Source organism: Pipistrellus kuhlii, unplaced genomic scaffold (assembly GCF_014108245.1).
Source record: "Pipistrellus kuhlii isolate mPipKuh1 unplaced genomic scaffold, mPipKuh1.p scaffold_m20_p_22, whole genome shotgun sequence".
In the NCBI taxonomy this organism is placed as follows: domain Eukaryota; kingdom Metazoa; phylum Chordata; class Mammalia; order Chiroptera; family Vespertilionidae; genus Pipistrellus; species Pipistrellus kuhlii.
Window position 1 is genome coordinate 12,523,517 of NW_023425521.1, and position 17,283 is coordinate 12,540,799.

Here is a 17,283-nt window from a genome sequence, read left to right on the forward strand (position 1 = left end):
AGGATATTTGTCAGCACAGGCATTGAGATTTCCAAGTTTCATAGAAGCAAGTTAGTTCAGTTTTTTTAAAAACATCGCTTTTTGTCCTGATATACACATTATGCTGGGACCCTCAGACTTATAGGCAAATATTTGCAATCATGTGCTCAAGATGTGAAAAATAATGATGCATATCGATGCAATAAAAAATGAAATCTACCACTGCTTTTCCCCTTTCTTCAATCTTTCCCCCTAGGTGGGTCAGGCAATCTTCTATTTAAAGAAGCAGGGAGTACAAATTCTTCCTGCATCTGAGAATTAAGCTACGCAAGCTGGGTCCTTGGCTGCAATCCTTCTCATTAGCTATTTCCATCCTCAAGAGGATTTGAGAAAAGGGGTTTTGTAAATTTCCTGAGCAATCGTCATCACTGGACTCCACCCATGAATCCTGATATTAACGTCACTCTGGGATCTGCCAGGTTATTGATAACGGTTTGGCTAAGGCAGAAAGTAAGATAGATATGAGAAAGCATACACCGGATCAGGAAGAAAGTGGTAAAACAGGGACAAAGAAAGGAGGAAGGATGAGAAAGAGGAAAAGGGAGGGGGAGAGACAAGCGGACAGGGAAGAAAAAAATGGAAATAGCTCATCTACTCCTGCTGCTAACACCCTCCTCCCTGACCTGAGAGAACTACATTTTTAAAAGCTGACAAGTAATTCAATCTCCAATTAACAATTTTAAGTGGTGCAGCACATATTACTGTGTAAATGTTTCTCCAGGAATATATCCAAGGGTGAATGGAATTAAATCTCTGAGGAGACAGGACCATTGCCTATGTGACCCAGAATATTTGGAGGGTTTCAAGATACAGTCTCTTAATACACAGACTCAGGGTTATAATTTCTCCTCCTCTCCTTGATTGCCACTGGCAAACTCGAGTGCTGGTTGGCAGTGATAGGCTAGATTGGGGATAGAGAAGAGGCACGGGAACACAGTGCTGGCACAGGATGGGAAAGCCTCTGACTTGAGATGGATTCAAGACCTTCACTGCAAGACCAAACAACTCTCTGTAAGGAGCAAAGTTATGAAGTGATGAGGCTGGCTGATGGATAAATGAGAGGAAAGGGACTGTGCTATCTGCAATAAGAAAAGATAGTCAGCAAAAGAGAGACTGAGGTGCAGGCCTGAAATAACACTGGGAGGCCTGTTTACTGAGGTAGAGAGGGAGCAGAGCGATGCGCTAGATGGCAGAAGGATGATATGAATTTGGGGACTGGGTGAGGAACAGACTCATTCTGAATGTAATGGTGGTTGGAAAAGAGCCATGTGACAGTCTGTCAAATACACAAGAGAAGGCATAGGCTTCCGGAGCAAACACTGACTGCCAGAGAAATCACTCATCGCAGGGATCCATCAACTGCCCATTTAGCTACAAACTAGAACATACTGACAATAAGTATTTCCAAATATGGTCATTTTTAAAAGCCTGGCTTATTGAGGTACAATTTACATATAGGAAAATCATCCTTTTTTAGGTGTATAATTCTATAAATTTTGACAAAAAACAGTCATAGAACCACCACCGCAGCACATCAAAAGTTTTTATCCCTAAAAGTTCTCTCATCTCCTTTGCAATCAATGTCCTTCTGTCACACATACCAGCCATGGATCTGCTTCCTGTTATAACAGTTTTGCCTTTTCTAGAATGTTATATAACAAGGAATCACATAGTATGTAGCCTTCTAAGTATAGCTTCTTTCAGTTAATAAAAGGCATCTGAGATTTTTTCCATGCTGATGTGGCATCGGTAGCTCCTTTTTACTGCAGAGTGGCATCAATTTTATGGAAATACCATAACTTGTTCATTTGTTTGCCTATTGGTGAACATTTGGGTTTCCAATTTTTGGCAATTATGAATAAAGCTGCTATAGACATTCATGTATGGGTTTTTATGTGGATACTAGAGGCCCAGTGCACGAATTCATGCACCAGCGGGGCCCCTGGAGGTGGCCTGTGGGATCGGGCCAAAGCCAGCTCTCTGACATCCCCCAAGGGGTCCCGGATTATGAGTGTGCACAGGTCAGGCCAAGGGACCCCACCAATGTATGATCAGGGCCGGGGAGGGACATGGGAGGTTGACCAGCCAGGAAGAGACTGCAGGAGGGCTCCAGGATGTGTCTAGCCCATCTTGCTCAGCCCCAATTGGTTGGACCCCAGGAGCAAGATAACCTACCAGTCGGAGCATCGGTACCATGGTGGTCAGTGCACATCATAGTGAACAGTTGAGCAGTCTTAGCATATTATTAGCATACTAGAGGCCCGGTGCATGAAATTCGTGCGCAGGTAATATCCTAGGCTTGGCCCGTGATTCGGGCCGATCTGTGGAGTGACTGACACCCAACTTGGCTGGCCTGGGGCCTGCAGGCTGGGGGCAGCTCCTGTGTTAAGCATCTGCCCCCTAGATGTTAGTGCACATCATAGCAACTGGTCATTCCACCAGTCATTCTGCTGTTCAGTTGATTTGCCTATTAGGCTTTTATTATTTAGGATTACTCTTTGATTGGTTGAACGGATGACCTGACACTTAACATATTAGGCTCTTATTATATAGGAGAATAGATTTTCATTTCTCTTGGGTAACACCTATAAGTAGAACTGCTAGGTTGTATGATAAGTGTGTAACTTTGTTGTTTTTTAAGCCAAACTTTTTCAAAGAGGCTGTATAATTTTGCATTCTCACCAATATAGATGAGAGTTCCAGCTTTTCTGCATTCTCATCAATACCAAGTATTGTCAACTAACAATTTTTTATTTTAGTGGTATCTAATTGTGATTTTAATTTTAATTTTCCTAATAACTGATAAATTTAAAAAATAAAACAAAATAAAAATATGTTTATCTTTATTGTTAAAAGTATTAAAGATGTCCCCTGCCTCCCTTTTACCCCCACTAAGCCTTCATCACACTGTTGTCTGTGTCCATGGGATATGCATATATGCATATGAGTTCTTTTGGTTAATCTCTTCTTGCCTCCTCTTCCCTCTGAGATTCCATCTCCCTCACCCATTTGGCAGGCAAAAAAAAGTTCTCTGTATCTACAAGTCTGTTTCTGTTATGCTTATTCATTTTGTTTGCAGATTCCATTGTTGATAGATATGTATTTAATGGCATTTTACTGTTCATATTTTTTATCTTCTTCAAGAAGAACCTCCAGCTCCTTTAGCTTTTTCTTGTCTGGGAAGCTCTTTATATGTCCATCAAGCCCAGTGGTACAGAAATAAAAGGCATCCAAATTGGAAAAGAAGAAGTAAAACTGTCCTTATTCGCAGATGACATGATTCTGTACACAGAAAACCCTAAAGACTCCATCGAAAAATTATTAGACTTAATAAATGAATTCGGCAAAGTAGCAGGATACCAAATTAATGCCAAGAAATCTCTGGCATTTCTATACATCAATAGTGAACTTACAGAGAGACTTAAAAAGCAAACACATTTACCATCGCACCAAAAAAATTAAGATACCTAGGAATACACTTAACTAAGGAGGTAAAAGATCTGTACGCAGAAAACTACAGAACACTGAAGAAAAAAAAAAGATAGAGGAAGACATAAACAGATAGAGGAAGACATAAACAGATGGAAAAACAGACTGTGTTCACGAATTGGCAGAATCAACATCATTAAAATGTCAATACTACCCAAAGCAATCTACAGATTCAATGCACTCCCCATTAAAATACCAACGGCATATTTCACAGACCTAGAACGAACTCTCCAAACATTCATCTGAAATAAAAAAGAAAAGACCCCAAATAGCTGCAGCAATCCTGAGAAAAAAGAACAAAGTAGGTGGGATCTCAATACCAGATATCAAGCTATATTACAAAGCCACTGTTCTCAAAACAGCCTGGTACCAGCACAAGAACAGATATATAGACTAATGGAATAGAATACAGAACCCAGATATCGATCTAAACCACTATGCTCAATTAATATTTGACAAAGGAGGCATGAAGATACAATGGAGTCAAGAAAGTCTCTTCAATAAATGGTATTGGGAAAATTGGACAGATACATGCAAAAAAATGAAACTAGACCACCAACTTACACCATACACAAAAATCAACTCAAAATGGATAAAGGACTTAAACTTCAGACGAGAAACCATAAAAATACTAGAGAGGAATCCAAAGGCAGCAAAATATCAGACATATGCCAAAGCAATTTTTTCACTGATGCCACTCCTAGGACAATGGAAACTAAAGAGAAAATAAACAAATGGGACTACAGCAAAAGAAACCAACAAAACAAGAAAGCCCACTACATGGGAGATCATATTTGCCAATGTTATCACCGATAAGGGTTTAATCTCCAACATTTATAGGGAACTCATACAACCTAACAAAAAGAAGATAAAACACCCTGATCAAAAACTGGGCAACAGACCTAAATAGATACTTTTCAAAAGAAGACATAAGTAAGGCCAAGAGACATATAAAAACATGCTCAAAGTTACTAATAATCCGAGAAATACAAATAAAAACAGCAATGTGGTACCATCTCACACTTGTCAGAATGGCTATCATCAACAAATTAACAAACGACAAGTGCTGGCAAGGTTGCGGAGAAAAAGGAACCCTCATGCACTGCTGGTGGGAATGCAAACAGGTGCAGCCACTGTGGAAGGACAGTATGGAGCTTCCTCAAAAAACTAAAAATGGAATTCCCATTTGATCCAGTGATCCCACTTCTAGGAATATATCCCAAGAAACTAGAATCACCAATCAGAAAGGATATACGCACCCCTAGGTTCAGAGCAGCATCATTCACCATAATTAAGATTTGAAAATAGTCTATGTGCCCATCAGCAGATGAGTGGATTGAAAAACTGTGGTACATCTACACAATGGAATACTATGTTGTGGTAAAAAAGAAGGAATTCTTACCATTTGCAACAGCATGGATGGAAATGGAGAGCATTATGCTAAGCGAAATAAACCAGTCAGAAAAAGATAAATATCACATGATCTCAATCATATGTGGAATCTAATGAGCAAAGTAAACCGATGAACAAAACAGATCCAGAGACACAGAAGCATAGAACAGATTGCAGAATCTCAGAGGGAAGGTGGGGGAAGCTGAGTGGCTGGGAAGAGATCAAAGAACTTGTATGCATATAGGGTGGTGAAGGTCTGGGGCGGAGAGCAAGGTCAGGCTAGAAGGGGTCAATGAGGGGGGGAAAAGGGGACATCTGTAATACTTTCATCAATAAAGATTTAATTAAAAAGAATCAACCAGAAAAAAAAAATCACTCCAAAACAAACTTGAACCTGGGCATGGTAAACCTAAAGCTTCTCCTCTCACAATTCAACACTCCTAACTGTGTACATTTCAGCTGATTAGACTGTGAAAATGGCCACTCTGAATGAAAGGGAACATAACTAGATTTAGATCCAGACACAGGGCAGGATGATGAAGAGCCAGAAGGCAGGTTTCTAAACAGTCTCCTTTGCACAGTCTTTATCATATTCACACAGCAGTATGTGCACAGCCAAGGCCCAGGTCTGCCTTCCTTCTAGAAAAGACTGGAGTCCTTGCATTTCTAATCTACCAATGTGTGCAGTTCTTGCACTTTTAATTTATGAGTGTTTAGGGGGGATCTCTCTGACTTGGGAACATATTGGCTCGGTCTAATGCTTGGAGATTATTAAACTCGGAGCTATGCTCCACTATCAAGTCTACAGATCTTTTATTTAGAAGATATGGTGCTCTAAATGCACAAAGAGCTCCCTGTCACCTTCACATTAAAGCCCCTAGTGCCTGGTAAATGGAATTATATAGCTGTCATCTCCTTTCCCCAAAGTTTTAAGAGTACAATGGGCTCATTTTTTCACACTCCATCCCAGCTTCAGAACTAAGAGACCTACTTTGTATTGATTTAAGGTCTCAGAAATAAATAAACCTGCTTCACTGCTGTGATTCACAACAAATTCATGATACACTATTGCATGATATATTTCAAGCTCTTGCTCTGGTTCTCTTTTTCCTCTGGTGAGTGATGGGGGAGGAGGGAGGTAGTGGGAAGGTGGGAGGTGGTGGGGCGCTGCAAAGCTGACAGCCTGATGGTTATTGGAGATGGCTGCAGACTGCAAATTCAAGAACAGACACCGTTGGAGGAGTGTGTGTGTGTGTGTGTGTGTGTGTGTGTGTTTAACTAGGGGGCAGGGGTGAGAAGCTAATTTACTTGGGTTTTAGGCTGGGGTTGGGGAAAAAGAAAGATTAAGAGGAGAAGAGTGAGGTAGATGAAATAGCAAAGCTTCAAGTGAACACTAATTTGCAAAGACAGAGCAATGAACATTTATAGAAAGAGAAAAAGATGAAGAAGATCCAACATAAGAAGATATAACATATGACTGACAGGAAAATGAAGTAGATGAACCATTTTGCCTAAGGGAACATGTTCATAGTCCTAAGAGGGCACTTAGCTTGAGTTCAATGAGATTTGTTTTATTAGAAGCAGAAAGTGTAGCGACCCTACCTGCCACAGAAGCTGTAAAGTAGAGGCATTTCTTCATTCCAAAACTCAGGAAGCAACACAATCCTGGAGGTTGGAATGGACACTCTGGAGGTAGTGCAGAGATATTATGGAGGTCCACATATACAAAGTCAGCAAGAGACTGCTCATTCTAACATTACAGATTGTGTGTGCCTTGGAGCTTTAGAGCACCTCAGTCTACATCATGTGACTGATTCCTGAAAGAAGTACCATCAAACCTTGAACCAATGAGTTTTAAGTACCTAAATATACAGCACTCAAAAATACCTATCCTCCAATTGTGTATCACAGTAATTTTCAACCAGTGTGCTACAAGAATTTCTAAAACATGCAATACCTGACCATTTAGTTAGGGGCATTGACCTCTTTCCCCTTAGACTGTTAAATTTTTAAAAAGACGAGAGTCAACACAACAATAGCCGTCCAATGTGAATGAACCAAAATTATACCTTTTTCTATGGTGTCAGATCAGCCAAAAATATATTTTTTGGGGTGCCACAGAATTCTAGTAACTAGTTTCTGTGTGCCATGAGATGGAAAAGGCTGAAAATCACTGGTGTATCAGAATCCTGACTTACAAGTAGGCAGGTGATGGTTATGCTACTGTGCATCAGACCCCCACACAGTACTGTACTGTGGTGCTAAGTTTTAGCACTGTTTCTCTTGTACTTCCTACCATGTTTTTAGAAATTTCATTTTTTTAAAGCTGGCAAGTACATTATTTATAAATCCAGTTTCTTTTCTATCTTTGACTAGCATTTCATCTTTACTACATTTGTTCTTGAGACAAGGCCTGTCTCTGAAAGCAAAAGTACAAGAGAAAGATTTGGGTAGGTTAGACCATAAAATTGGCAGTTGTTTCCTTAATTTTGAACACCACATTTTTAAGAGGAATTAGTCTGCCTGTATAGAGTAAAAGGCTTTAGCTAAAAACAGGGGAAGAACCTATTGAGATCAAAGGAACTGGCTCCAAAAGTACTGAGCCTCCCTGCAGTTGAGTTTTTCAAGAACTATTAAATAAATATTTGACAATGGCTTCACAGAGGGTATTCAAACAACAGTTCAGGGGCTGGACTTTTAGAGGATCCTCCACTCCCAATGATTATAATTCTATGGGAACTTGTCATTATGGACACCACCACCAACATGGCATTTATTCCTGTGTAATATGGATAAAAAACAAGATTTAAAATTTTTTAAACCTCCCTGGCTGGGTTGGCTCAGTGGATAGAGCATTGGCCTGCAGAATCAAGGGTCCCAGGTTCTATTCCAAGTCAAGGGCACATGCCCGTTTTGCGGGCTTGATCCCCAGTGGGGGTCGTGCAGGAGGCAGCCAATCAATGATCCTCTTTGATCATTTCTATCTCTCTCTCCTTCTCCATTCCACTCTGAAATCAATAAAAATATATTAAAAAAATTTTAAACCATTATACTTTACTACTTCTACTTGTAAGCTCACTAGTATTAGGTCTAGTAATAATTAATGTCGTTTTCTAATACTTTTTTTAAATCGAATTTATTTAAACAATACAACAAAATTTAATCAACAATATAGTTGCCATTGTTTTCTACTACTTGTGCCCAACGCTCAGGAAGCATTTTAATCCCTCTGTTGTAAAATTCTTGTGATTTTGATGAAAAAAATTCGGTCAATGCATTTTTGAGGCATTCTTCATTATTAAATTTTTTTCCAAGAAGAAAGTTTTGCAAAGAACGAAACAAATGGTAATCAGAAGGGGCAATATCAGGAGAATATGCAGGTTGAGGGAGAACTTCCCATTCCAACTGGCGCAGTTTTCCAGCAGTGATTCTTGCAGTATGCGGTCGTGCGTTATCGTGGTGAAGAATTACGCCCTTCCGATTAATCAGCGCGGGTTCTTTTTCTCTTAAAGCTTGGGCTAACCTTTCCAATTGGGCACTATACACTGCACTTGTAATGGTTTGGTTAGATGGTAAAAGTTCATAATAAAGAATTCCTTTAAAATTCCACCAAACACACAACATCACTTTTTTCGCATGCAAGTCAGATTTGGCGTGGGCTGCGGAGCCTCATTTTTGTCCAACCATTGAGGCCGCCTTTTCAAATTAACATACAGCACCCATTCTTCATCTCCGGTAACAATTTGCTCTAAAACCGGGCAAACGGTTTTGACAAGAGAGGAGCAAACTGCAAATTGTGACTCTTTGATTATGGTTGTTGTCGGTCAACTCATGAGGAACCCATTTTCCAAACTTTTGGACTTTGCCAAGTGCACGCAATTGATTGGAAATTGTTTTTTTTGTGAACAATTTAAAGTTGTCGCAAGCTCTTGTTGGGTAATTTGAGGATTTTGCACCAAAAGAGCTTGAAGAGCTTCTTGATCAAAATTAGACACACGGCCTCGACCACTCTTGTCATCTAACAAAAAATTTCCCTCGCGAAATTTCTCAAACCAACGCTGGCATTTTCTGGCGCTAACTGCATCTTGACCAAGAGCACTACAGATGTTTTTTGCAGCCTCACTTGCTTTTCTTCCTAATTGGAACTCATAAAGCATGCAGTGCCGAATATGCTCTTCATCCGCCATCTTCTTAGCCCTAGTTTTGCAACAAAAACCAAACCAAACACAAACTTTTTCAAGCAAAACTTGTTCATTGCACTTCACACGTTCTGTAGATATCACGTGTTTGAAGGTTATGTCAATACAAGTCAACGCCAAGCAAGATTTTAAACGAATGTTTTAAAACGACATTAATTATTACTAGACCCAATATGTAATAATTTTACATATCACTAAAATGTAATCTCACTAATATATTTTTTAGACTTCCTCCTCCAATCTATCCTCTCCCTGTAGCAGCCTAACATGGTTCCCTGCCTACAAATCAATGTCCATCTTCAAAGCATAACAGAATACTAGAAACCCACAGGTTGAGAACCGCTAGCGGGGTAGCCTAAGACCATTGAAAACACAGATATTTACATTACGATTCATTAACAGTAGCAAAATTACAGTTATGAAGTAGCAACAAAAATAATTTTATGGTTGGGGGTCACCACAACATGAGGAACTGTATTAAAGGATCACGGCATTAGAAAGGCTGAGAACCACTGATTAGAAGATCTGGACTGATACTTACTGCAGGTTCTCCAAGTCTAAACCATCATATATACATGGGGCTGTCTTAGAGAAGGAGAAGCGACTTCTACAATGGAGCACTAAGTGATGAATCCATCCTGCAATTTCTCCAGGAATCAGGGATCAGGCTGCTGACAGATTGAGTCACTAACTGATTCACATATAACTAGTACAGTTTTCTACCAAACTTGAGAAATATCAAATGAAAAACAAAACCCCAAGAACAGGTCCAGATTTCCCCATAGTGTGTGTGGCGGGTGGGGGGGGGGGGGGGGGAGGGGGGAATGAGGGAAGAGCTTGAAAACTAAGGAGATGTTCTCACTGTAATTCTGAGAACTCATTCATAATGCTACAGCAGGGCTCACTGAGAAAGGAAGCGCAAATGCCCTTTAGAAAAGGAGAGTGATCCCATCTGGAGCTTCGGGAGTACAGGGACTGTCCATCGTGAAAATATAATAGGTAGTTAGGGACTTTTAAAAATGCAAATTGCTGGACTGATCCTTAAAGTGATTATGGGCTATTGTACCAACAAGTCCTTGGGGACTCTTGTAGACAGATGACTGACACATATACTACCCTATCAGGACTGAACATGGTGCCTCTCATGTTAATGTCTTTCCAAAGTGCGGTGATTGTCTTTAGATAACATCTATTGGGAAAGTCAATACATGAATGTACTGGTACAGTGAGGACTGACATCTAACATTCTCTTAAAGGAATGTTTGCCTTTAAAGGATCAGAAAGTATAGGGAATGTTGGGTTTGTATTTTCTTTCCTGGACCTGGATAATGAGTTGCAATGATAAAGGACCCTAAATGCATTCCAGGGAAGACCACAGTGCTAGTGATTTACCTACAATTAACTCATTTAATCCTCAAAAGAACCTGTAGATAGGTACTATTAATATCAGCATTTTATAGTTAATACAACTGTGACCGGAAAAGGCTGAGTAGACTGTCCAAGGTCACACAACTACTAGGTGGTAGAGTCGGAAATTAGACCTGGTAGTTTTGGCTCTAGAGTCCATGTTCTTAATCATTTCACATCCTTAAGTTAAGTGAAAGTTACAATGCTGCATCATACAAGGGCTACAGCTCCCCTTCCCTTCTTGAGCTTCCATGACTCTATGATGTGTGTCACAAATCATGATGAATATGCAGAATGTACAGTGTAGGCTCCTGGTGCTACAAGCTCAAGGGAGAATCTCTGATATTGTACCCAATAGTCAGCAACTTCACACTGCATACTGGGAAGATACATTAAAATATGTATCTACCAGCCTCACATCTAGTCCTGGCCACACCGATCATATAGTACTTCTTTTTTCCCTGGCAGATGGAGCAGAAATAGGGGCCTGATTTTGCTAAGGAGATGAGATTATGGGATGTTTCCCCCCTAAGTCATAAGCTTTAAAATACTTATCACAAATCAAACGTCCTGCCCTAACCGGTTTGGCTCAGTGGATAGAGCATCAGCCTCTGGACTGAAGAGTCCCAGGTTCGATTCTGGTCAAGGGCATGTACCTTGGTTGCAGGCACATCCCCAGTAGGGGGTTTGCAGGAGGCAGCTGATTGATGTTTCTCTCTCATTGATGTTCTGGCTCTCTCTCCCTCTTCCTTCCTCTCTGTAAAAAAAATTTAATAAAATATATTGTTTTTAAAAATCAAACCTCCTGAATGATCTATATAACCCATCTATAACAGCCACTGGCACAGGCCTTACTTCCATAGACAGTTACTGTCCACAGGACAATCCATAAACTGCAAATTCTGATTTCTCTGTGTACAGAGAGAGCTCTCATCAAGTCTGTGGCAATAGACTGAGAACTAGAAGGCTCTAGTCTACATCAGTGCCCCTTACAATACGAGGTCCTTCCAGCCTATCCACCACCTGGAGTTGTGTTAAACATATTAAACAGAAACGGAGAAGAGGAGTTGAGGGGAAAGAGAAGTAAATTGGAAAGTTACTGACAGTGGCACCTTGACTCTACAAATTGCCTCAGCCCCTTACAGGTCTATCACCAGTTCCCCAAGGAGATAGGTCACTGCCTTTGCCAGGCCAAGCAGGGTAGTCTGTCACATCCATCAAATCGGCACTCACCCACTCAGCCAGGCATTTTGAGGAATCTGCCACTCACAGCCTACAGTTTGTAGAGCTGGGAACCTCTGATCTACTACTTTGAGTGGCATGGCATAGCAGGCCATAGAAGCTTCTCTTATTTATGTCATCATTCTCATGACATTTGGACAAGAAGGAAAATGACCGAACTACCTTCTCGTTTCAGGCCTTATAGACACAAGGACTGAGCCCATTTTAATTGAAACTTGGGGATGTGAAATTCATGTTCTGGTGCTGATCTAGTTCCTGTCAACGGAAACAAGTCATTTTACCTCTTACTGTTTTAGCCTTCACCTATAAATGCCTCTGACGCCACTAGCCCACCTAGAAGGTAGCAAGAAGCCAGACTGATGTTCTTGATTCTAAGTTTCCAATAAAGTCACCCAGCCTGCCTTTAATCATCAGCCCACTGCCTGTAGTACAAATGTCACATCTGCTTTTGCAAAACTCAGAAAAACCCACACTCTGTCTCTCCTCAACTTGGTAGCATTTTACAAATAACTGCAGGCAACAAAGAGCAAGATAGACAGAAAAAGAGAATACATAAATACTGAAATCAAAAGGGGAAAGGGATAAAAATACAAAGGTGGGAAGCACTTTCTGGTTTTAGAACAAAAGACACGGTGGCAAGAGGTGGCGCTCATGAATAAAACGTGTAAGTGTAAGTAAAATCACTGAAAGTAAAAGAATAGGAAACCATGGGAATATTCTTGCTTTATATGCAGGTTACTCCTGTTGGCTACAAAAAAAGAAATCTTTTAAAAAGGAATAGTCTTTGGAAGCAAAAGGTAGGAAGGTCTAAACTAATTAAAAACAGGTTGGCTAACAATGGGGCACAACCATGTGTATACTGAGATGGAATGTAGTCATAAAAGCTGGACACATACATGCAATGAATTAAATTGGAAATGTGTGTGTCTCCGGCTTCATATCTATTAAAGGAATAAACAATTTACATGTTGCTGCATTACAGGAATATGCTATGTGGATAGTCCTTTCACCCTTTCTCTACAAACTGAACCATGTTAAGTCAAATCAAAGATGGGGTTTGAGGGGGGTGGGGATGGGGAGAAAAGCAGAGAAAAAGAAAGTTTTAAAAAAATATCTGCCTCAGCAAAAGTTTTCATTAAAATTTTAGACAAATGATCCCTGTGTCCTTCTCCCTTGCTGCCTGGGGCTCCATGCTATTTCTATGCAAATAACAACCTCGTGGTTTATATCTTATTATTTCCACCGGAGCTGCAGCGACATGACCTGAGATGTGTAAGGGGCGGGGGATGGGGCAGGGGGAGTTGGTGAGGGTGGGGAGAGAGAGAAAGAGAGAGGGGAAAGGGAGAGAGAGAGAGAGAGATGGAGTGGGTGTTCACTCAAGTGTGAAAAAATATTGTCAGGAGTGAGCATCAAGAACAAAAAAATTGCAGGGATAACGTGTTTATTTCAGTCCCCCCACTCCTCATCTGTACCCCCCCACCATTTGCAAACCGGCACCTTTTAAAATTCATTGGGCATCAGGCGATCATGCACAATCCATCTGCTTTCACTTTATCATTTGCATTTCATGCCTCCTGGCTTTTGATGTGCTGATACTTTGATGCAGTCAGGAGACGCGCATTATCATTATTTCAATTTTCAAAGGGGTCAACGGGATCGGCACTTGCACACACAGATTTTTTCCCCCTACAACCTCTGCGCACCCCCTCCCTTCTTTTCCTTCACCCCAATGTTTAACATAAAGGATGAAGACTCAAAAAGGTGGGGGTCAAATGTTTTCCATCTTAAATCTTGCATATACCACGTACATTTCCACTTCACACAGTTATACACATACTACGAGCAAAATAGTCAAGGCTTAAGGAGGCTGGCTCTACAGTGCTTCAGACACACACAAAGACGTCCTCACACATGGATACTCAGGGAGGCACACACACACAGAGAAAGAGAGGGATCTAGAAGCAAGATACAGACACAAAGAGACAGCACTCACACGGGAAGAGACATGTTCTTAAGTGACCTGCACACCCAGAGTCTGGGAGAGAGATTCTTACAGAAAGTAAGGCAAACAGAGATGTAGAAAGTCACCAGTGCACACAAAGACAGAGGAAGCAATCTGAGCATGTAGCTCCCGTACAGTTTCCTTTCTCATGCCTGATAGGCAAAGGGGCAGATAGGACATTTTTAATGAATCTGCATGAAATCGCGTGTCTTCCAGCAACATGACTCTATACTTAAGAGGCCACTGACATGAAAACAGAGAAGTGGAAGGAGCAGGATTAGGTAACCTCTATAACTGATCATTCCCTTCAGCCACAAATGATCATGTCCTCCTGGAAATGAGCACTGTTGTTGAGCTGCGGCTGCAGCTTCACTTGTCTTTTCTCCTGCAACCAGGCTTCTCCTTTAACAAGCAGCCCGTAGGCTAGAAGATGGTAAATATAATGAATTTGTCCGGAACAATTTAATCAGATTTGAAGAAAACAAAATCCTTAAAGCTTTCTTAAAGGCACATATGAAATTCAACTAGCTAGTTTTTAGCCATAAAAACAAAAAACTAACAACACCCCAACAAAACTTTTGCTTTTTGTAATATTATTTGTGTAAACATAGTATCAGGGAGAAAATAACAAACCCACTGAAATAAGATACATTTCAGAAATTAGCTCTTAGTTGAGGCGTGGAAACATTATGGAAATACAGGTGTCTTCTTTAAATTCTATTCTCACAAATAATGGAATCAACAACTCTCTTCAACATCCGTCAATATCATATCCTAAGAAAATATGCAAAAGAGCAACTTAAAAAATGTAGAACACTTAGCAATTTCTCCCACTGGAATTATTTCCTTCACTGTTGGCAGTTCACAATCTTTGCCTTTCCTTGGAGAGAACGGCAAGCCCAGGGAAGGACACATGAATGCAAAGAACAAGCTGATCACATCAAACCATTCTCATTCTGACATTAACAAAAGCTATCGGGACCAACAGAACGATCAACGTTTTCTAAATGAGAGTGATAGGATAGGACACTTAATTCCTATCCTTCCACCTGAAGGTCAAGGCTTAATAAAAAAATAAAAAAAAAAGTTAGTGCATGTCTGATAAACACAATATCCAATACAATTTAGCATGTGTGTAACTCCACAAGCTCAATCACCAAACTATGTAAGAGAGAAGAAAAGGGAACTGAAATTGAAATGAGGGCCAGCACTTTATGCCAGGTACTAGGTACTTTTACTTATGTTTTCTCATTTGACCTCCACAGCATTATTCAAAAGTATAAATTATACCTGTTTGATAGATAGATAAAGCTGAGGAGCTGAGAGGTTATATGAGTTGTATAAGGTCAGCCAGCCTGTCCCAGACTATTACATATTCCTAGGCTCTGGAGAGAAAATAATTTTCCTATGCCTGCAAAGAAGTCAGAACTACATTGTCTTGGTATATTCAGGTATTCTTAGGCAGTTTTCAGTCTTATAAAAAGTGAGCACATCACACCGTTTAATATTCCCAAGCCTTGGGAAAAGCCCCAATGAGCTTGGACTGAAAAGGCACAAGCATTTCTTTTGAAGGGAAGATAAGCCTCTATGTTATACCCTTTCCCAGCCATCTGTCCGTCCATCCACCGATTCTTTCATTCACTATTTACCAAGTACTTTGCACAAGGAACCACGTTACATGCCCTTTTTGAGAGGTACATTCACTGACTTCTCAACACATTAAAACTTGATATCCTCAGAGAACAGCTCTATGCCTGGAAATGAAGATCATTTCCCTTACTCATAGATGAGAAAAAGAGGGGGAGGGCAGAATTGAAGCATTCAATTAATTCTCTTTCTAGAAAAACACTAGAATGTAAACTCTTTGGAGCAGGAGTTTTATATGGTTTGCTCATTAACATATCCACAGGGCTTGAAACAGTGCTCAGCACATAGTAGATACTCAAAATATTTGTTGAATAAATGAATGAGCCGGCAAGCAAGGCAATGGGTAGGGAAGGTGGAAGGAATAGGGAAGAGACAGACTGGGGAAGGCTGGCTTGCATGGCATCCTCCCAACCAGGATTCTGAATCAAGAATTCGCAGTAACCTGCAGACAGCTTCACACACTTCTCCCAACCCCTAGAAACTTACTTTGTTGAGGGCCCCGGCTCCTGTCAGAATTAAGTAAGAATTTTCAACTTGAATGGTTCTCTGTCCCAGCCGGACAAGGTAAGCCCCAATTCCAATGGCTCGACATGTAACCTTAAAAAAAAAAAATTCTGCAAGTCACATATTTATATCCCCTCCTAAGCTGTAAAAACTAAGGCACAGATATGTAAAACTCACATTAACAGAAATTAAAAAAAAATACTGCTTTTATAAAGTTTGTTTAATAACAATACTAAAAATAGAAATTTCCTGGTCAAGGAAAAGAAGATACAGAACTCAGACAGCCATTCAAGTATTAGCTCCTTTACGTCTCACATTTTTGCCCATTTCACAGTTGCATGACATCAATATGAGAAGTATGAACAAAGAATGTAGTAAGAGGAGAAGAAATTTAAGCTGTTAAAACTCTGATAGAATATTTAGAGAAATAAATTAGACTATAGGCTAAAAGTAGGTATCAGGTTTATCTGGGAAATTCAATTATTTCCTATCTTCCCATGATTATCTACAATTAAAATCGAATTGTAGATATAAAAACTTTTAAGAAATGCTCTCGTTTTGGATTAAATAGAGGGATGGGGCAAAAAGAAATCCCAGCTACACAGTCAGCTCTTCAAAAATTTCACATTCAGGTAAGATTTACCAGGCTAATGGTGATGATCTCATCATAGGCCAATGAAGCTTCTCCAGCAATCATTCCAGAACCTCGAAGGTTCTCTGCTCCAAGGCCCTCTTCCTTCCCAATAATATCAGTTATCTTGTACCTATTGGATACAGACATGCCAAATTATGATGGTTTAACACAATAGCAGCAGTCTTTTAAAAGAATAGAGTCACCATTAAAAGGCTACTAAAAGCATACAGAAAGCATTCTGGAAGCTTATATATAACCTATAATCTTTATTCATGTATCTTTCCTTCGTAACTTGGTTCCTCTTTTGTCTAGAGGCAATCCTATATAACAAAAGCCTAATATGCAAACTATCCCTTCAATCAGGAGTTTGACTGCTTGCTATGACATGCTCTGACCACCAGAGGGCGTCGTAGAATATGGCAGGAATCAGTGATGTGGCACTGGCAGCAGGTGACAGTGGAGGTGCTGCCAGCCCCAGTGGGCCCCAACAGGACCACACAGGATGGTGGAGCAGGTGAACAGATGGCACCAGGCCAAGGCGGGTGCAAGTAGGGCCCAATCGCCTACCAATCGCCCCACAGACAGTGACCAGCAGCAGCAGCAGGGGATGGGGTCGCTGCTCAGCTCACAATCACTGAGGAGCCGGGCAGGGGCTGATGACTCAGGCAGAGGGGAGCGCACAGAGACCTTGGGGTCCCAGGGCCCAGAGGTCAGCTGGGTCCTGCCTT

At 40.6% G+C, this 17,283-nt stretch overlaps 1 protein-coding gene across 12 annotated transcripts in view; it reads right to left on the reverse strand.

The window, feature by feature from the left end:
* Nucleotides 1-17,283, reverse strand: part of ACACA (acetyl-CoA carboxylase alpha) — a 248,575-nt gene that overhangs the window by 42,158 nt on the left and 189,134 nt on the right. For all 12 annotated transcript variants that reach the window (XM_036451660.2, XM_045586414.1, XM_045586415.1 and 9 more), the window contains 2 exons: nt 16,565-16,685; nt 15,904-16,014 (listed from right to left, as the gene is read on the reverse strand). In XM_036451660.2, coding sequence (XP_036307553.1) covers nt 15,904-16,014; nt 16,565-16,685 — 232 coding nt within the window. The remainder of the gene's footprint in view (nt 1-15,903; nt 16,015-16,564; nt 16,686-17,283) is intronic.